General features: G+C 44.8%; 1 protein-coding gene across 3 annotated transcripts in view; it reads right to left on the bottom strand.

Annotated features, from left to right (window-relative positions):
* nkain4 (sodium/potassium transporting ATPase interacting 4) overlaps positions 1-21052 on the bottom strand; it is an 80921-nt gene that overhangs the window by 21957 nt on the left and 37912 nt on the right. For all 3 annotated transcript variants that reach the window (XM_033041391.1, XM_033041390.1, XM_033041388.1), the window contains exons 2-3: positions 17916-18053; positions 14559-14639 (exon numbers count right to left, since the gene is read on the bottom strand). In XM_033041391.1, the coding sequence (XP_032897282.1) occupies positions 14559-14639; positions 17916-18053 (219 nt within the window). The remainder of the gene's footprint in view (positions 1-14558; positions 14640-17915; positions 18054-21052) is intronic.

The raw sequence follows: 21052 nt of genomic DNA, 5'->3' as shown, positions 1-21052 counted from the left end.
TCTTTACAATTTTGGTCGCCCAATTATAAGAAGGATGTCAACAAAATAGAGAGAATACAGAGGAGATTTACTAGAATGTTGCCTGGGTTTCAACAACTAAGTTACAGAGAAAGGTTGAATAAGTTAGGTCTTTATTCTCTGGAGCGCAGAAGGTTAAGGGGGGACTTGATGAGAGGGATAGACAGATTGATGTGGACAAGCTTTTCCCTTTGAGAATAGGGAAGATTCAAACAAGAGGACATGACTTCAGAATTAAGGGACAGAAGTTTAGGGGTAACATGAGGGGGAACTTCTTTACTCAGAGAGTGGTAGCGGTGTGGAATGAGCTTCCAGTGGAAGTGGTGGAGGCAGGTTCGTTGGTATCATTTAAAAATAAATTGGATAGGCATATGGATGAGAAGGGAATGGAGGGTTATGGTATGAGTGCAGGCAGGTGGGACTAAGGGAAAATAATTGTTCGGCACGGACTTGTAGGGCCGAGATGGCCTGTTTCCGTGCTGTAATTGTTATATGGTTATATGGTTATATGGTTATCTGCAGTGTCTTGACATGTTCTAGTTCTAAGTTGTAAAGTATTTTTAAAACGGTGAATACTACAAAAAAAACATTGAGCTACGGAAATCACACTATTCTGTGGAACTCTGAAGAAGGGTTCCGACACAAAATATCACCCATTCCTTTTCTCCAGAGATGCTGCCTGTCCCGCTGAGTTAAAGCCCTGTCCCACGGTACGAGTTCATTCCAAGAGCTCTCCCGCGTTTAAAAAAAAATCTAACTCGTGGTAAGCACGGAGAATGAACGTAGCGGGTACGTCGGAGCTCGGGGACGTCTCTTAGCAGCTCGTAACGCTAACGGCAGGTACTCGGGAAGACTCGCGAATGGCAGGTAAGCACAGGAAGACGTGTTGAAAAATGTCCACGAGAGCCGTTACTGTAAATCTCCAAGTTTGAATCAGGGCAAACTCGGGAGAACTCTTGGAATGAACTCGTACCGTGGGACAGGGCTTTTACTCCTGCATTTTGTGTCTTCGGTATTAACCAGCATTTGCAGTTCCTTCTTACACACACACTTCTGTACGTTCTGCCACTGATATCTCCATGTGTTTTGCGTAGTAAGGTTTAAGTATTACAGATATTTGCTAAACAAAATCCAATCAATATATTTTGCTAAACGCCTGCTTAGATTGTATTAAATCATCCCACACTGTCAATTGTAAAATCATGCGTCCTTGAGTTATTAACAAAAATCATTTTGGTTGAGCAGCTGGTGAAAAATATGATGAATAATTAGGTATAAGGGGGCATCTGTCAGTGTCTTTGGATAATTACTGAACAGATGGAAATGTTTTGATATCTTTGTGTGACTTCATATGGAGTGAGAAAAGCAAATGGAAAGTATACGTGTTACAATCTGCAACTGAACTTTGAAGACATTTTCCATGACTTTGAAGATAGAACACAGAACACAGAACAGTACAGGATGTTCAACTGTGTCAAGATAAACTAATCTCCTCTTGCCTGCACCAGATCTATATCTCCCCGTTCCCTGCTTATCCAGCACAGCGGCACCATGACGCAGCGGTAGAATTGCTGCCTCACAGATCCAGAGACCCGGGTTCGATCCCGACCTACAGTGCTGTCTGTGTGGAGTTTGCACGTCTTCCCCGTGGCCGCACGGGTTTCCTGCGGGGTCTCCCCCATGAGGTGGGGAAAGGAGGGTCAGCGTGGGGGAACCTCCGTGAGGAAGGGGAGACAATAGACAATAGGTGCAGGGGTAGGCCATTCGGCCCTTCGAGCCAGCACCGCCATTCAATGTGATCATGGCTGATCATCCCCAATCAGTACCCCGTTCCTGCCTTCTCCCCATATCCCCTGACTCCGCTATCTTTAAGAGCCCTATCTAGCTCTCTCTTGAAAGTATCCAGAGAACCAGCCTCCACCGCCTCTGAGGCAGAGAATTCCACAGACTCACAACTCTGTGTGAGAAAAAGTGTTTCCTCATCTAAGTTCTAAATGGCTTACCCCTTATTCTTAAACTGTGGCCCCTGGTTCTGGACTCCCCCAACATCGGGAACATGTTTCCTGCCTCTAGCGTGTTCAAACCCTTAATGTTACAATAAGATATCCTCTCATCCTTTTAAACTCCAGAGTGTACAAGCCCAGCCGCTCCATTCTCTCATCATATGAAATATGAGAGGGGGGAGAACAAGGGTGGACCTGGCGCGAGATACTTTGTAACTTTATAGGCTCCCTTTACGTGGCAACTATTTGCATACCTTGCGTATGCAAGCAAAGAATTTCACTGTGACTTGTCACATCAGACAATAAAGTATTCAATCCAATTCAATTCCTCCCACATCCCAAAGACATGCGGGCTTGGCGGTTCATTGTTACTATGACTCTCTTGGTTTGTGCGAGCATTTAGAACATCAACCACCCTTCTCCCCTCTGTAGTAAAATATGAGTAGCACTGAATATTGACCAATAAGTACACATTAATTTTTCGAAACCTAATTAGTTTTCATGGAGCTGCGAACAAAATGGTTGCTTTTTGCAACTGCTAATGCTCAGTCATCCCAGCCTTTGCATTCTGACACAGGCTTGAATCAGAGACAGGGGACAGGTATCAAGCACTAGTGGTAACAGACAGAAAACAATATACATGGATTTTGACTTTGCCCAGTCAAATCTCTGCTGGTTTTAAAATTCCAAGATTAAAAATCATCAACGTAAAATAGAAGTACTGCGAGGCTTCTCTCCTGAGATCACTTCAGGCCAGATGTTGAACCAAAAACCAGCCAGATGTTACATTGTAGAGCCATTGCCTCAATGTCAATACCGGTTTACACATGTACTTAAACCAATATTCATGTCTCCTAAATCCAAAGCACTTTGATTTTGGAACCTCTTGTTGATGTGATGGGATGTTCTTTAGGACATTGGAAGGAATCAAAACTTAAGATGCTCACATTAAATCCAGATTGAAGGCAGATAAAGAAGAAATGTAAATGAGAAGATGCGGGATTTTTTTAAAGTAAAGGAAACAGAAGCTAAAATAGCTTATTAATATTTATAATATAATATAATATAATAATTTAATTATAATAATAAAATAATAATTATAATTATTGTAATATATATAATATAATATAATATAATAATCAAAAAGTAACTGCAGATGCTAGTTTATTTGAAACATAGATGCAAAGTGCAGGAGTAACTCAACGGGTCAGGCAGCATCGCTGGAGAAAATGGATAGGTGATGCTTCGGAAGGAGACCCTTCTTCAGACTATTGTCTGGAGCGTAGAAACAAAGAACTGCAGTTGCTGGTTTATACCAAAGACAGAATCAAAGTGCTGGAGTAACTCCAGAAATTCGCAGCTCCAGAAATGCCGCCTAATCCACTGAGTTACTATAGCACTTGGTCGCAGTATATACACTTTAATGAATTGTTTAAGAAGGAACTGCAGATGCTGGAAAATCGAAGGTACACAAAAACGCTGGAGAAACTCAGCGGGTGCAGCAGCATCTATGGAGAGAAGGAAATAGGCAACGTTTCGGGCCGAAACCCAAAGGGTTTCGACCCGAAATGTTGCCTATTTCCTTTGGGTTTCGGCCCCAAACATTGCCTATTTCCTTTGGGTTTCGGCCCCAAACGTTGCCTATTTCCTTTGGGTTTCGGCCCCAAACGTTGCCTATTTCCTTCGCTCCATAGATGCTGCTGCACCCGCTGAGTTTCTCCAGCATTTTTATGTACCTACACTGTAATGAAGCACTTCAACTCCCCCTCCCATTCCCAATCCGACCTCTCTGTCCTGGGTCTCCTCCATTGCCAGAGTGAGCAACACCGGAAATTGGAGGAACAGCACCTCATATTCCGCTTGGGGAGCCTGCATCCGGCGGGCATGAACATAGAATTCTCCCAATTTTGTTAGCCCTTGCTGTCTCCTCCCCTTCCTCAGCCCTCGAGCTGTCTCCTCCCATCCCCCAGCCCTCGGGCTCCTCCTCCTCTTTTTTTCCTTCCCTTCTCCCCCCCACCCCCCATCAGTCTGAAGAAGGGTTTCGGCCCGAAACGTTGCCTATTTCCTTCGCTCCATAGATGCTGCTGCACCTGCTGAGTTTCTCCAGCATTTTTGTGTACCTACACTGTAATGAAGCATGTTTGCAGATGGCAAGGACATTACATATATTCCAGATGTTGACATTGACATTTTCTCCCAGAAAGGTGCTTTTTTACTGTTAATAATAATAATAAATTTTATTTTTATAGCGCTTTTCTAAGACTCAAAGTCGCTTTACAATAGTAACAGACAATAGCAAACGGAGAAGCGGCGAACAAACAGCGCCAGCGTCCTCTCCGTGCAGCACATAAAGAAAGAATACAGACATAACAATAATAGACATTTAATCGGAATAACATATAATCGGAATATAACAAATAATAAAGACATCACAGAGACACAAATTAAAAACAGAATTCAATCCAAAAACAGAAAATCAAAAACACAGTGTGAAGATGGGCCCAGTGATGTATCTGTTCAACAGTAACAAATATGAACCATGTATGAAACTGAGTAATTATATGGACACCAATCTAAACATGCTGCTCCTCTCAATAGTCTGTTGAAGCACATATTGACCATTGTGTTAGCCACAAAGTGCTGGATTAACTCAGCGGGTCAGGCAGCATCTCTGGAGACAAAGAATGGGTGACGTTTTGGGCTGGGACCCTTCCTCAAACAACCCTGAAACATCACCCATCCCTTCTCTCCAGAGATGCTGCCTGACCCGCTGAGTTACTCCAGCGCTTTGTGTCTGTCTTTGGTATAAACCAGCATCTGCAGTTCCTCGTTTCTACATTTTTGACCATCATATTTATGGTTATATTCAATGTGGGGGGTGGGAGATTGCAACCTTCACGGGGTCCGCACCCTGTTTCGACGAATGCAATCAACCCGACGTGCACAATCAAATAAGATCAAGTTGTCCTACAACTTTAGACTGTGCAAGCCATACGCAAATAGAAGAAGAAGAAGATTCTAATGTGGGAAGTAAAAATACAATTAAGAATACATCTAAAAAATAAATGCTGGGTAAAATTAATTATCTTTTGAAAAGATTTTTATAAAGGATCATTTTGTGCTGAGTTAATAGACAAACCACGGCACAGGACACGAAGGTACACATATAATTACACATTTAATGTACATATTTAACTAGCAATTAAAAATCACAATGTTTATTACATATATCAAACATCTCAGAGAAACACTGACGTAAAGAATTAATTTATGCAGATTGTTTTGATTGCTAATTTATGCGCAGCAAGGGTCAGCGCCGAGCTGAGAGATAAATAACCAGATAATCTGATTTTGATTAAGTTAGAAATAATGGTCAAGGTTGAATCGTACGGTGGGATCTAATGCATCTGTCCAAATCAGCGGGAGGTCCAGATGGGACCTCTGTTTCATCGTCACCCCCTGACAGGGCACTCCTTTGTCACCTTAGAATATTAGATTGACCCTTGGACTCAGAGGTTCCTAATTCAGATGTGGAGAGCTACCAACGGGACAACATCTAATTATATTTAGATTAAAAAAACACATTGATAAGTTGGATAGGTTTTTTGAGGACTTCAACAAACCGTTAAATGGTTAAAGTGGTGAATCTGTGGAATTCCTTGCCACGAAAGGCTGTGGAGGCCAAGTCAGTGGATATATTTAAGGCAGAGATAGATCAATTCTTCATTAATACGGGTGTCAGGGGTTATGGGGAGAAGGCAGGAGAATGGGGTTTGGGGGGAGAGATAGATCAGCCATGATTGAATGACGGAGTAGACTTGATGGGCCGAATGGCCTAATTCTGCTCCTATCACTTATGAACTTATACCAATCGATCCAGTATCTGTTTTTTTGTTACAATTACATTTGTATCCACAATAAACCTGCGTAATTTGATGATAAGTCCTCTCCTCTGGAATACATTTGCTATTTTTAACGCAATGTGCATTGTTTTACATTTGTCACTGTTAGACACCATCTGGCTCGGCAGATCCGATCTCATTGAATTAAGTCCATTTCCTCTTCACATTATGCTTCTCCGTTATTCTCCACTTATCATCGATAGAGATCACACTTTGAAAATCTGCATCAAGATTTTTTTGTAAAATTTCCACAGGATTCCCGCAGCTTTCCATTATTTATGGGGACATTTTTACACGAGTCTCAAAGAATATTTTAAGACTTATCGCGGCACGATTGGCACAGCGGTAGAGTTTGCACGTTCTCCCCGTGACCTGCATGGGTTCTCTCCGGGGGCTCCGGTCTCCTCCCACATTCCAAAGACGTGCGGATTTATAGGTCAATTGGCTTCTGTAAATCGTCCCTAGTGTGTAGGATAGTGCTAGTCCATGGTCAGCATGGGCTCAGTGTTTCCAGGCTGCATCTCGTAAATGAAAAACTAAGCTTATGAAAAATGGAGGCACCAAGAGAGGGAAAACGTTAACAAGATCATTGGAGTCAAGAACTTGATCAATAGTCAAGTCAAGAACTTGATCCCAGACATAGCGATGGAATGATGGGAAGCATTGCCTTTCGTAGGGGAGCTATGACTATGGTTGAATCAGTAACGGGCCTGTCCAACTTACGCAACCTTTTCGGCGACTGCCGGCAGCCATCATAGGTCATTGCACGTCACCGAAAATTTTCAACACGTTGAAAATCCAGTGGCGACCAGAACAAGGAAGGACTCTTTGGGCGACTAGTCACGACCATACAGGTGACACCCTGGCGACATGTCACGGGGTGAAGCCTGTATGGTCATGAGTAGTCGCCCAAAGAGCCGTACCTTGTTCTGGTCACTACTGGATTTTCAACACGCCGAAAAAAATCGCATAAGCGGGGCAGAGATGCAAACCGCATCAGAGTAGCTCACACTGAAGAAATCATCTCAGGCTGAACAAGAATGGAAAAGGGGACCCAGTTCGAAGAATGGCCGTGCTGGCTCGAAGGGCCAAATGGCCTACTCCTGCACCTATTGTCTGTGTGTTTTACTCAGGATTCCAGCATTGCAGTTGCCTGTGCCTCCAAAAGAAAGTGAGAAGTGGATGTGAAATTGAAAGATTGAGGGAAAAGAAGGAGGATTGATGAGAGCATCGGGTAATATTCTACATCAGTTTGGCCGGTTTGTACATTGCTAAAGCACAGACACCAGTAGATGTGCCGGAGAGAGACCTGAGAAACAGCATCAAGAACCAGAGTAAGGCCACAAGTAAACTGGAGAAACAGCACCTCACATGTCGTTTGGCTAGATCACAACCCAGTGGTATGAATGGCAGACACAGAAATGCTGGAGTAACTCAGCGGGTGAGGCAGCATCTCTGGAGAGAAGGAATGGGCGACGTTTCGGGTCGAGACCCTTCATCAGACTAAGGTACGAATGGTATCCTTTTTTTCCTTTTCCCCCAGAGACGCTGCCTGACCCACCAAGTTACTCCGGCATTTTGTACCTATCTTAGTGTTGGAAGGAACTGCAGATGCTGGCTTAAACCAAAGAGAGACACAAAAAGCTGGAGTAACTCAGCGGGACAGGCAACATCTGCGGAGAGAAGGAATGGGTGACGTTTCGGGTCAAGACCCTTCTTCAGACACATTAGGGTTACTAATAATAAATGCAATAAGATATAAGGGATTAAGAATTTTCCCCAGATAATTTGACATTTAGAGCTCTATTTTCTCAAACTAGAAGTGGCCAAAAATAAGATTCACCTTCCATCTATGGTTACAATTCCAGTTGCCCTCCGGAGTCCTGTCTCTGTTCTGGGGGACCTTGTACCACAGGGAACACTCTCTTTTGAATAAGATGCAAATGAAATCCTCCACTTGCTCATTTAGGGGAATGGAAAAAAATCCCCAGGAACTCATTAAACAGATGAATAGGAAAGCTACCCAGAGCCAGAGCCATCATTTCCCTATCAACGCACTTCATATATAATTTATTGCCCAAGAAACTCGTGGAGATATCTTGAAGACATACTCCGTCCTTAAAGAAACGCCAGCAACCCTTCATGAAAATGGCCGTGACTGTAAAACTAAGGAGTTCCGTTACTCCAGCATTTTGTGTCCATCTTCGGTGTAAACTAGCTTCTCCACTTCCTTCCCGCACAAACAAAGCAGTTATTATCTTTACTAGTGCACTAAAACCAACTATAAAAACATAGAAACAAAGAAAATAGGTGCCGGAGTGGGCCATTTGTCCCCTAATTTGAGGAAGGACATTCTTGCTATAGAGGGAGTGCAGCGTAGGTTTACAAGGTTAATTCCCGGGATGGCGGGACTGTCATATGCTGAGAGAATGGAGCGGCTGGGCTTGTACACTCTGGAGTTTAGAAGGATGAGAGGATATCTTATTGAAACATATAAGATTGTTAAGGGTTTGGACACACTAGAGGCAGGAAACATGTTCCTGATGTTGGGGGAGTCCAGAACCAGGGGCCACAGGTTTAAGAATAAGGGGTAAGCCATTTAGAACAGAGATGACGAAACACTTTTTCTCACAGAGAGTTGTGAGTCTGTGGAATTCTCTGCCTCAGAGGGCAGCGGAGGCCGGTTCTCTGGATAGTTTCAAGAGAGAGCTAGATAGGGCTCTTAAAGATAGCTGAGTCAGGGGAGAAGGCAGGAACGGGGTACTGATTGGGGATGATCAGCCATGTTCACATTGAATGGCGGTGCTGGTTCGAAGGGCCGAATGGCCTACTCCTGCACCTATTGTCTATTCGACCAAGCACCACCATTCAATGTGATCATGGGTGATCATCCAAAATCAGTAGCCCATTCATGCTTTCTCCCCATATCCCTTGATTCCGTTAGCTCTATGATCTAAATCTAACTCTCTCTCTTGAATACAATCTCTCTCGGATTGAACCCCTTCTTCAAACTGGGTACCCTTTGCCACAGATTCACAACTCTCTGAGTGAAAACGTTTTTCCTCACCTCAGTCCTAAATGGCCGACCCCTTATTCGTAAACTGTGTGACCCCTGGTTCTGGACTCCCCCCCAACATGGGGAACATTTTTCCTGCTTCAAGCCTGTATAATCCCTTCAGAATTGCATATGTTTCTATAAGATCCCCTCTCATCCTTCTAAACTCCAGTGAATACAAGCCCAGTCGACCCATTCTTTGCGAAGCCATTTATCGTGCCGAAACGAAAGTGTTTGCAGTAACTTTCAGCAATGTTGTTTTTTCCAGAAGCTGATGTGGGTGTTCCCAGCATTCACATTGCTGGCTGCAAACCACAGCCCGTTACACCTAATTAAAGAACAAAAGCTATTCCGCGATTTATGTTGTCCCGTGCTTTCAACAATAACGGCTCCGACACAAAGAATCCATTGTGATTGGCTCGGGGCTGTGAGAATTGTGGAACGTTTTAGAGGAAACCACAAATTCAAATCTCACTCAACAAACCAAGTCTTCCGCAGGTTAACCATTCGAGTGCCAGCTAGAAACTCTCAAGCGTTGAACAGAATTTCAAGCAACTTGTTCAAAGATTTTCATCAACTTGCGTAAATAGCAATTCTCATAAACGGTGGAATTAAACTTTTGTTTTATTTAATGATGCAGCTTCTTTGCATAATTACACTGAATTAAAATCGTGCTTCTCAGATTACCATAGGTAGAGATGCATGAATTAAAAAAATTGGTCATCAGCTGGGAAATTAGCATTTGAGAAGTTAGAGTGTGGTTGTTGTGAGGGGTGGCACGGTGGCGCAGCGGTAGAGTTGCTGCCTTACAGCACCAAGGACCCGGGTTCGATCCTGACTACGGGCGCTGTCTGTAATGGAGTTTGTGCGTTCTCCCCATGACTGCGTGGGTTTTCTCCGGGTGCTCTGGTTTCCTCCCACACTCCAAAGACATACAGGTTTGAGGAAAGGTTTCGACCCGAAACATCGCCTATTTCCTTCGCTCCATAGATGCTGCCTCACCCGCTGAGTTTCTCCAGCATTTTTGTCTACCTTCGATTTTGCAGCATCAGCAGTTCCTTCTTAAACAGGTTTGTAGGTAAATTGGCTTTGGTAAGTGGTAAAATTGTTCCAAGTGTGTGTATGTTAGTGTACGGGCTGATCGCTGGTCAGCATGGACTCGGTGGGTCGAAGGGCCTGTTTCCGCACTGTATCTCTAAAGTCTAAAGTAAAATCTAAAGTTATTGTGTTAAGCAGACATTCTAGTTTGCTATTTTTACATTAGCAGTGGCTTGTTTACTGCCTACAATAAAACTGCAGAAAGGAAATCCTTTTTCCCTGTAAAATTTAACAATAACAATGACTTGGCTCAAATATTTGATATGCCTCAGCATGCAGTGCAAGTGAGCTTTAAGTTATTTTTCCGAGTTTCCATTCTGATCATCTGGGGTTTGGTCTATTATTCTCACGTGTCACAGAGGTAGGGTGAAAAGCTGCTTGCTATCCAAGCAAATCAGATCATACTTCCTTCTCTCCAGAGATGCTGAGTTACACCAGCATTTTGTATCTATCTTCAGTTTAAACCAGCATCTGCAGTTCCTTCCGACACATCTACGATGTGCGTTAAGGGGCTGTCCCACTTGGGCGACCTAATTGGTGAGTTTAGAAGAGTTTGAAAAAATGACATGTTGAAGACCTCCTTCAACTATGTTGAAGACTAGCTTCGACTAACTTCGGGAAAATTGGACACCGAATAGTGGAGAGTGAAGACGACCTCCTTCGATCTCCTTCGACCTCCCTTCGACTATGATGAAGACTATCTACGACTACCTTCGACTACCTTCGATTACCTACGACTAACATGCCGATCTACTACGACTAAACCTACGAGTAAAAAAAGTATCGATTTTTCCCATGGCGACCTTTTTTTACTCGTGGGCATTTTTTAACACATTGAAAAAAACGCCGCGACCTAGCTGAGGCCTCGAGTACGCGGGGACTACTCTCGAGCATGAAGGAGAGTTAAGAAGACCTCCTACGACCTCGTGTCGACCATGCTGCGAGTATGAGTCGAGGGCAAACTCGCCAGAACTCGCGGATAAGGTCGCCCAAGTGGGACAGACCCTTTAGACTCTGTACCATATCTGTGGCAACAGAGGAGGAAGAAAAGAATAATTTAAAAAGGCTTCTCAATTATTAGGGGTTTGGACACGCTAGAGGCAGGAAACATGTTCCCTATGTTGGAGGAGTCCAGAACCAGAGTCCAGAGTGGCCACAGTTTAAGAATAAGGGGCATGCCATTTAGAACAGAGACAAGGAAACACTTTTTCTCACAGAGAGTTGTGAGTCTGTGGAATTCTCTGCCTCAGAGGGCAGTGGAGGCCGGTTCTCAGTATACTTTCAAGAGAGAGCTAGATAGGGCTCTTAAAGATAGCGGAGTCAGGAGATATGAGGAGAAGGCAGGAACGAGGTACTGATTGGGGATGATCAGCCATGATCACATTGAATGGCGATGCTGGCTCGAAGGGTCGAATGGCCTACTCCTGCACCTATTGTCTATTGTCACCTGTTCCTTTTCTCCAGAGATGTTGCCTGACCCGCTGAGTTACTCCAGCATTTTTGGGTCCACCTTCGGTGTAAACCAGCATCTGCAGTTCCTTCCCACTCAGTTTGATGAATTGTTTTACATGCAACCATTTAGAGAATTTCAGCGAATAGATGAATGATACTTCACAGTGAAATTCTTTGTATTGCATACACAAGGTATGCAAAGAGTGGCCACACAAAGGACGGCAGTAAAAAGTTACAAGAATTCCTTTTTAACACGAACCACAACAGGTTAGGATTGAACGCAGATCACCTGAGTTGTGAGGCCGCAACTCTAGTAGTTGCGCCGCTGTAGTGTTGTGGTGAGTCACCTTTATGATGCAAACACTTGCACTGAAAGCAACAAATCTCAATAGACAATGGACAATAGGTGCAGGAGTAGGCCATTCGGTCCTTCGAGCCAGCACCGTCATTCAATGTGATCATGGCTGATCATCCCCAATCAGTACCCCGTTCCTGCCTTCTCCCCATATCCCCTGACTCCCCCTATTTTTAAAAGCCCTCTCTAGCTCTATCTTGAAAGTGTCCAGAGAACCGGTCTCCACCGCCCTCTGAGGCAGAGAATTCCACAGACTCGTAGGTGCAACTAGGCAGGTGGGGCTAGTGTATAGATGGGACATGTTGGCCAGTGTGGGCAGGCTGGGCCAAAGGGCTTGTTTCCACGCTGTATGACTCTATGACTCTAATAGTGAAGGGATGATTCCTTTTCCAGAATCCAGTCCACTGTGTGAATGATGGGAGTTAATTACGTTGCCTCCGGAAACCAGCTATCTGAAGGACACAAAGTGCTGGAGTAACTCAGCAGGACAGGCTCTGGGTCTCTGGTGGCAGCAGGCAGCTTCCTGGTACTCTTATTCCCCTGTAATCAGTGCCAATGTAAGCAGACATCACATCCACACGGAATTATCGACATAAAACGCTGGAGTGACTCAATAGACAATAGACAATAGGTGCACGAGTAGAGGCCATTTGGCCCTTCGAACCAGCACCGCCATTCAATATAATCCTTGCTGATCATCCCCAATCAGTACCCCATTCCTGCCTTCTCCCCATATCCCCTGACTCCGCTATTTTTAAGAGCCCTATCTAGCTCTCTCTTGAAAGCATCCAGAGAACCTGCCTCCACCGCCCACTGAGGCAGAGAATTCCACAGACTCACCACTCTCTGTGAGAAAAAGTGTTTCCTCGTCTCCGTTCTAAATGGCTTACTCCTTATTCTTAAACTGCGGCCCCTGGTTCTGGACTTTCCCCCCCCCCCCCCAACAGCGGGAACATTTTTCCTGCCTCTAGCATGTCCAAGCCCTTAACAATCAACGGGGCAGGCAGCATCTCTGGAGAGAAGGAATGGGTGACGTTTTGGGTCGAGTCCCTTCTTGAAGAAGCGTCACCCATTCCTCCTCTCCAGGGACGCTGCCTGTCCCGCTGAGTTACTCCAGCAACCTGCGGTTCCTTCCTACACTATCGTAATGATGGTTAAGTGTCAACGCTGGGCCTCCCCGAGGGTCAAACGCGGTAATTCACCACATCTGAACTCTGGTCGATTGAATAGATGGTGGCGCGGTGCGGGGCGAGTTTGGCGGGGAGCGAGGTGGAGAGAAACAAGCACCGTCTTGTCTGCCAACGGCCAAGGTCACAAGGTCACGGACGATTGTGCAGGCAGGAAAATAGTTAACTGTTTCATTGAATATTGAACATGAACAGAAGTGTTTTGTCCATGAAGAACAAGTGTCCTTTAATGGTGTCTAGTGTTAGTGGATTATACTGTGTTACACATTGAATGAATACAACTGGAAGTATAGGAGCTGTTACTGTGGGCAATGGGGAAGACAACATATAAGATTGTTAAGGGTTTGGACACGCTAGAGGCAGGAAACATGTTCCCGATGTTGGGGGAGTCCAGAACCAGGGGCCACAGTTTAAGAATAAGGGGTAAGCCATTTAGAACGGAGACGAGGAAACACTTTTTCTCACAGAGAGTGGTGAGTCTGTGGAATTCTCTGCCTCAGAGGGCGGTGGAGGCAGGTTCTCTGGATGCTTTCAAGAGAGAGATAGATAGGGCTCTTAAAAATAGCGGAGTCAGGGGATATGGGGAGAAGGCAGGAACGGGGCACTGATTGTGGATGATCAGCCATGATCACATTGAATGGCGGTGCTGGCTCGAAGGGCCGAAGTGCCTACTCCTGCACCTATTGTCTATTGTCTGTTGTCCATTGACTCCAGGCTTAATTTTTGCTTGATTTCTTTTGAATTGATTAAATGAAAACTCCAGTCTCTCCTGACAAAGAGAGATGGTGTTGCATGCTGAAGATAGACACACAGGGCTGAACTTCAAGGCCCTGTCCCACTTGGCGATTTTTTCGGCGACTGCTGGCATCATTGACACGTATCAGGTCACCGAAAGATTCGCAATTTTTTTTTGTTGCCGCTGGATTTTGAAATGTTCAAAAAAATTTTGGCGACACTGATATAACGCCAGCATTCGCCAAGTGGGACAGGCACGTTAGACTTTTATAGAGTTACAGCGAGAAAAAAACATGCCCCTTCGCCCCACCATGTCCGCGCCGACCAGCGATCCCCGCTACACTAGCAATACCTACATACCAGGGACAATTTACAATTTTACTGAAGCCAATTAACCTACAAACCTGGGCGTCTTTGGAGTGCGGGTGGAAACTGGAGCACCTGGAGAAAACCCACCTGGTCACTGGGAGAACGTGCAAACTCCGCGCCGACAGTACCCATAGTTGGGATCTTTGGGATGTGGGAGGAAACCAGAGCACCCGGAGGAAACCCACGCGGTCACAGGGAGAAGGTGCAAACTCCACATAGATAGCGCCCGAGGTCAGGATAGAAAGTTTGCCCATTAAAAACTCACGACTGTCGCCAATTAAACAACATGATAGATTTATTTTACGAGAGAAAGTGCGTAACAATGTTACTGGTTCAGTCGTGTCGTCCAATTATACCTGCGTTTACATTGTGAAAACCACCTACCTTTGACAGACCCCCTACATCCAAATAGAAGCAGATGATGAATATATTCCAGGTCACCCACAGAGCTGTCCAAACAGCGTACTAGAGAAAGAGAAGCAAGAAGTTTGAGTAGGTAGGAACTGCAGATGCTGGTTTACACCGAAGATAGACACAAAATGCTGGAGTAACTCGGAAGAAAGTTCTCGACCCGAAACGTCACCCATTCCTGCTCTCCAGTGATGCTGCCTGTCCCGCTGAGTTACTCCAGCATTTTGTGCCTATCTTCAGCAAGAAATTTGAGACTAGGTTCACTAACACACACATACACACACACACACACGCACACAAACACACACACACACCCGCGCGCGCGCCCAGACACACAGCGCACACACACACACATACACACACCCACACACCCACACACACACCCACACACACACACACACACACACACACACACACACACACACACACCCCCCCACACACACACACACACACACACACACACTCACACACACACACACACACCACACACACCCACGCACACACACACACACACACACCCACGCACACACACACACACACACACACCCACTCACACACACACACACACACACACACACCCACTCACACACACACACACACACACACACCCACTCACACACACACACACACACACACCACACACACACACAACCCACTCACTAACACACACACACACACCCCACTCACACACACACACACACACACACACACACACCCACTCATACATACATACATACATACACACCCACTCACACATACACACACACATACACACACACACCCCACGCACACACACACACACCCACGCACACATACACACACACATACACACCCACGCACACATACACACACACATACACACACACACCCACGCACACACACACACACCCACGCACACATACACACACAGCGCACACACACACACATACACACACCCCACACACACACACACACACAAACACACCCACACACACACACACACACACACACACACCCACTCACACACACACACTCACACACACACACACACCCACTCACACACACACACACACACCCACTCACACATACACACACACACACACACACACACACACCCACTCACACACACACACACACACACACACCCACGCACACACACACACACACACACACACCCACGCACACACACACACACACACCCACACACACACACACACCCACGCGGCCACAGACACACACGTACTCACGCGCACACACCCACCCACAGACACACAGCGCACACACAAACACGCACACAGACACACGCACACACACGCGCCCACCCGCACACCCACCCGCACACCCACAAGTGCACACACGCACACACACGCGTGCACACACACGCTCCCACAAACATACAGCGCACACACAAACACGCACACACACCCGCACACACACACACCCACGCACACCCACAAGTGCACACACACGCGCGCGCACACGGGGACACAGAAACACAGGCGCACACAGACACACACACACATACCCACACGCACACACCAGTGCACACAGACACACACGCACACACACAGACACACGCGCACACACACAGACACACGCGCACACACACACACATACCCACACGCACACACCAGTGCACACAGACACACACGCACACACACACACATACCCACACGCACACACCAGTGCACACACAGACACACAGACACACACAGACACACACACGAGAAAGAAATTCAATAAGCTCAATAACAGATGCCGGTGCAAAATGCAATAATGATTCCCCTTTCTTTCTTCACACACAGTAATTGCAACGTTAATACTGCGGTAATAAACCGAATTAAGAGTCAATAACTATATTATGTGTCCGGAACAATATTACTGAAAATTCAATTCAAAACTATGAGGGGAATCATTACGTTCAATCATTGTTAGAAAATTGTCTGCATTCTTATACTTCCATCAATCAAAAATGATTGAGCCAGCCAGAAATATATTTAAAATCAAAATATTCATATTGTCATCCAATGGTTTATAACTGCGCTACGAGTTGTTTCAAGATGACAGATGCATCACGGCTTGTATAAATATCACCAGGTTCACTTGCTATCTCATATGTTATTCACTTTGTTTAGATTGGCTCATTGCCTCAGTAAACCTGCATTTGATTTTGTTTTGGCCAAGGTTTCGAGGTCAGTTAATTGCCACGTGTGCCAATTAAGGAACAGTGAAATTCGATTTACTGTGCAGCCATACTTAAAAAAAAGCAACAAGACACACAACTACATAAAAATTAACATAAACATCCACCACAGCGGAGTCCTCAAGGGCCTGTCCCACTTGGCGATTTTTTCGGCGACTGTCGGTGTCATTGACTGACTTATCAGGGTCGTCAAAATATTTTGAACATTTCAAAATCCAGCGGCAACAAAAAAAATGTTGCGACACTTGAGGAAACATCACGCATCAATATGTCATCATGCCGCAAATTTTCAATACGTCGTCACGCCGCATCACGCCGCGACTTTTTCAGTGACCTGATACGTCAGTCAATAATGCCGGCAGTCGCCGAAAAAATTCACCAAAATCCTCACTGTGATGGAAGGCAATAATGTTCAATCTTCTTCCTCTTTATTCTCCCGCGATCGGGGCGGCAGTCGAACCATTTGCAGTCGGGACGATCGAAAAAAACCCGCAGCTGGTTTGGAGCTCCCGAAGTTGGTCTCCAGCAAAGGCGCCAACTCCTCGATGTTAGGCCGCAGTGCAGACGGAGATGCGATATGGAAAATAATCGCATCTCCGTCGAGATAAAAGATTAAAAGAGATTCAGAAGGAACTGCAGATGCTGGTTTACGCCGAAGATAGACACAAAATGCTGAAGTAACTCAGCGGGTCAGGCAGCATCTCTGGAGAGAAGGAATGGGTGACGTTTCGGGTCGAGACCCTGAAGATTTGTGTGAGGCTCTGAAGAAGGGTCTCAGTTCAGTTTAGTTTATTGTCACGTGTACCGAGGTGCAGTGAAAAGCTTTTGTTGCGTGCTAACCAGTCAGCGGGAAGACGATACATGATTACAATCGAGCCATTTACGGTCTACAGACTACAGAGCGATTGTAACCTGCGATTGGGGATCCGCTTCTGTGGCCAGCACGCAGATAGTCGCTTGGGTTGGACGCCATCTTGGAGCCATTCTCGACCCGAAATGTCACCTATTCCTTCTCTCCAGGGATGCTGCCTGACTCGCTGAGTTACTGCAGCGTTTGTTTCCCACATTGTAACTGCATTGGCAAAACCTGATAATTCCACATACCTTGCAATTTAGTTCCATATAATTTAGCGATAGTTGGTACTTACCACCACAATGTAACGAGGTCTGTACTGAATTGTCCCAAAAAGGCCAAGGATAACAATAATGATGTGCAAGAAATTGGCCAGGATGGGAGCCCATTGATAGCCCAGGAAATCAAATATCTGTCTCTCCAAAGCAGCAAGCTGAAAAGGCAAAGGGAAAAGAACACTCAGATTAAACTATTAGCACATGTTCCTAACCGAAAGCAAAGAACAGAGTCACCTCCACAGTATCGAGCAGCTGCCTCACAGCGCCAGAGACCCGGATTCGATCCAGAACTCAAGTGCTCCCTGTGTGGAGTTTACACGATCTCCCTGTGACCGCGTGGGTTTCCTCAGTTTCCTCCCACATCCCAAAGACGTGTGGGTTTGTAGGTTAATTGGCCCTCTGTAAATGGCCCCTGGTGTGTAGGGTGTGGATGAGAAAGTGGGATAAACATAGAACTAGTGTGAACGGGTGATCGCTGATCGTTGCGGTCTCGGTGGGTCGAAGGGCCGGTTTCCATGCCGTATCTCTAAATTCTGCAATGTCAATGTTCTGCGCAATCATTTCTATCATAGGGGTGTGTGTTTCCCACGCCAGGAAAAAGCATGAATCCTTGCTGATCCGAGAAGAGGATTCGCTGTCAGACAGTTTTCCAGCTTGACCACAACTCTCCTATAACATTGCAGCCTTCACCTGGTCCACCCTGGTTCGACTAATGCAATCAACCCGACGACGTGCACAAACAATTAGATCAAATAGAACAAGTTGTCCAACAACTTTAGGCTGTGCACGCCACACGCAAGAAGAAGAAGCTCTCAATGTCCACAGATGTGCTTATTTGAACAGTGGGAGAGCGTGTGTGTGCCTGATCACTCAAAGCAGTGCCTCAGGCACAGTGTGAGTCAGCACCTTCACCCCTCATCTCCACTTGTATCTAAATACTCCATTGTTTATTAATAATTATTTTCTTTTGCTTTCTTTTTTTTTTTTTTTTTTTTTAAATAATATTTTTATTAGAAGTAGACATATTATAAAGTATAGTTACATATTATAGTAAAAAAACATTTCATATACATCAGTCATACATTATTAAAATTTTCAATTGTCGATTACTTCTGCTTCTAATGTTTTTTTTATATAGAAAAAGAGAGAAAGAGAGAAAAAAGAGTTACAAATATCAAAAAAAACAAAAAAGGTGGAATGGATTACTTATAATACGTCATTGGAGATAGGTTCGTAGATTATAAAGTATGACTTTTCATCTAATCCTGAGTTCAAGTTTCAGTTGGGTTTTCGTGCCGGGCCAATCTATCCCGTCAGATAATTAATGAATGGAGCCCATATTTTATCAAAAAGTTCTTGTTTGTCCATTAAGACAAGTCTAATTCTTTCTAGATATAGGGTCTCCGACATTTCCACAATCCACATTTTAATTGTGGGGGTCGTAGGGCCTTTCCAAAATTTTAATATTAATTTTTTCCCGGTTATTATACTGTAGTCGAGGAAATTTATTTGGCTTGTTGTGAGTGTTAAACTTTGCTCTGATATTCCAAGTATTATTAATTTTGAGTTTGGATCCAGTTGTGTATTAATAACTTCTGAAATTATTTCAAAAATATCAGTCCAGAAATGTTTAATTTTTATACAATTTGCAAACGTATGTGTTAAATTAGCATCTAGATGTAGACATTTATCACAAATAGGAGAGATTTGTGGGAAGATTCTACTTAGTTTTATTTTAGAGTAGTGTAATCTATGTAAGACTTTAAATTGTATTAAAGCATGTCTGGCATTTAACGAACATTGATGTATATGTTGTAAACTTTCGTCCCACAAATCTTTCGTTATAGGATGACCTAATTCATTTTCTAGCCCTAACACAAGAAGAAGAAGCTCTCAATGTCCACAGATGTGCTTATTTGAACAGTGGGAGAACGTGTGTGTGCCTGATCACTCAAAGCAGTGCCTCAGGCACAGTGTGAGTCAGCACCTTCACCCATCATCTCCACTTGTATCTAAATACTCCATTGTTTATTAATAATGATTTTCTTTTGCTTTCAATCGTTTTTTAGCAGTTGGGCACTACATTAAACTGCCTCCGTTGCAATATATCACAAACATTTCCACGGCACATCATCAGCAAGACACAAATCTTCTCCTGCATTTACAGATGCGTCGGAGGTTCGTTGGAAGTTGAAAGTAATACAGTCAAGTTAAATGTACTGTCCAGCATTTGTGACACAACACTGATAACTGACTTCATGTTGATACACAGACACAGTGGTCTTGCAAGAATTAATGTTGGTCAAGATGACACTATTCTAGTTTAGTTTATTGTCACGTGTCCCGAGGTACAGTGAAAAAACATTTGTTGCGCGCTGACCTGCCATCGGAAAGGCAATACATGATTACAATCGAGCCATTCACAGTGTACAGATACATGATAAAGGGAATAACGTTTACTGCAAGATGAAGTCCAGTAAAGTCTGATCAAAGATAGTCCGAGGTTCACAAAAATGTTGGAGAAACTCAGCGGATGAGGCAGCATCTATGGAGAGATGGAATAGGTGACGTTTCGGGTCGAGACCCTTCTTCAGACTGATGTGGGGTTAGGGGGGACGGGGACCTTCCCCACCCCCACATCAGTCTGAAGAAGGGTCTCGACCCAAAACGTCACCTATTCCATCTCTCCATAGATGCTGCCTCACCCGCTGAGTTTCTCCAGCATTTTTTGTCTACCTTCGATTTTTCCAGCATCTGCAGTTCTTTCTGAAACATTAACAGTGAGGCGGTGGCAACACGACACAGAATGGAACAACTAACTTGTCATTAAAACAGCAGATAAATCACAATATGTTCATTAGTCACCGGAGCAGAATGAATCTATTTGGCCTATCGAGCCCTACTTCCCCATTCAATCATCACTGATCTATCTTTCCCTCGCAACCCATTTCTCCGGTTGCTCCGGTTTCCTCCCACATCCCAAAGACGTGCAGATTGGTAGGTTCATCGGCCCTCTGTAAATTTCCCCCAGTGAGTATGCTGCAAAAGTGGGATAACATGGAACTGGTGTACGGGTGATCGATGGCTGACATGGACTTGGCGGGCCGAAGGGCCTGTTTCTATGCTATAAACTCTGAAAGGGTTAACATTCTGC

Source organism: Amblyraja radiata, chromosome 23, assembly GCF_010909765.2.
Source record: "Amblyraja radiata isolate CabotCenter1 chromosome 23, sAmbRad1.1.pri, whole genome shotgun sequence".
In the NCBI taxonomy this organism is placed as follows: domain Eukaryota; kingdom Metazoa; phylum Chordata; class Chondrichthyes; order Rajiformes; family Rajidae; genus Amblyraja; species Amblyraja radiata.
The sequence above is the reverse complement of the archived record's forward strand: the minus strand, read 5'-3'. Positions and strand labels throughout refer to the sequence as shown.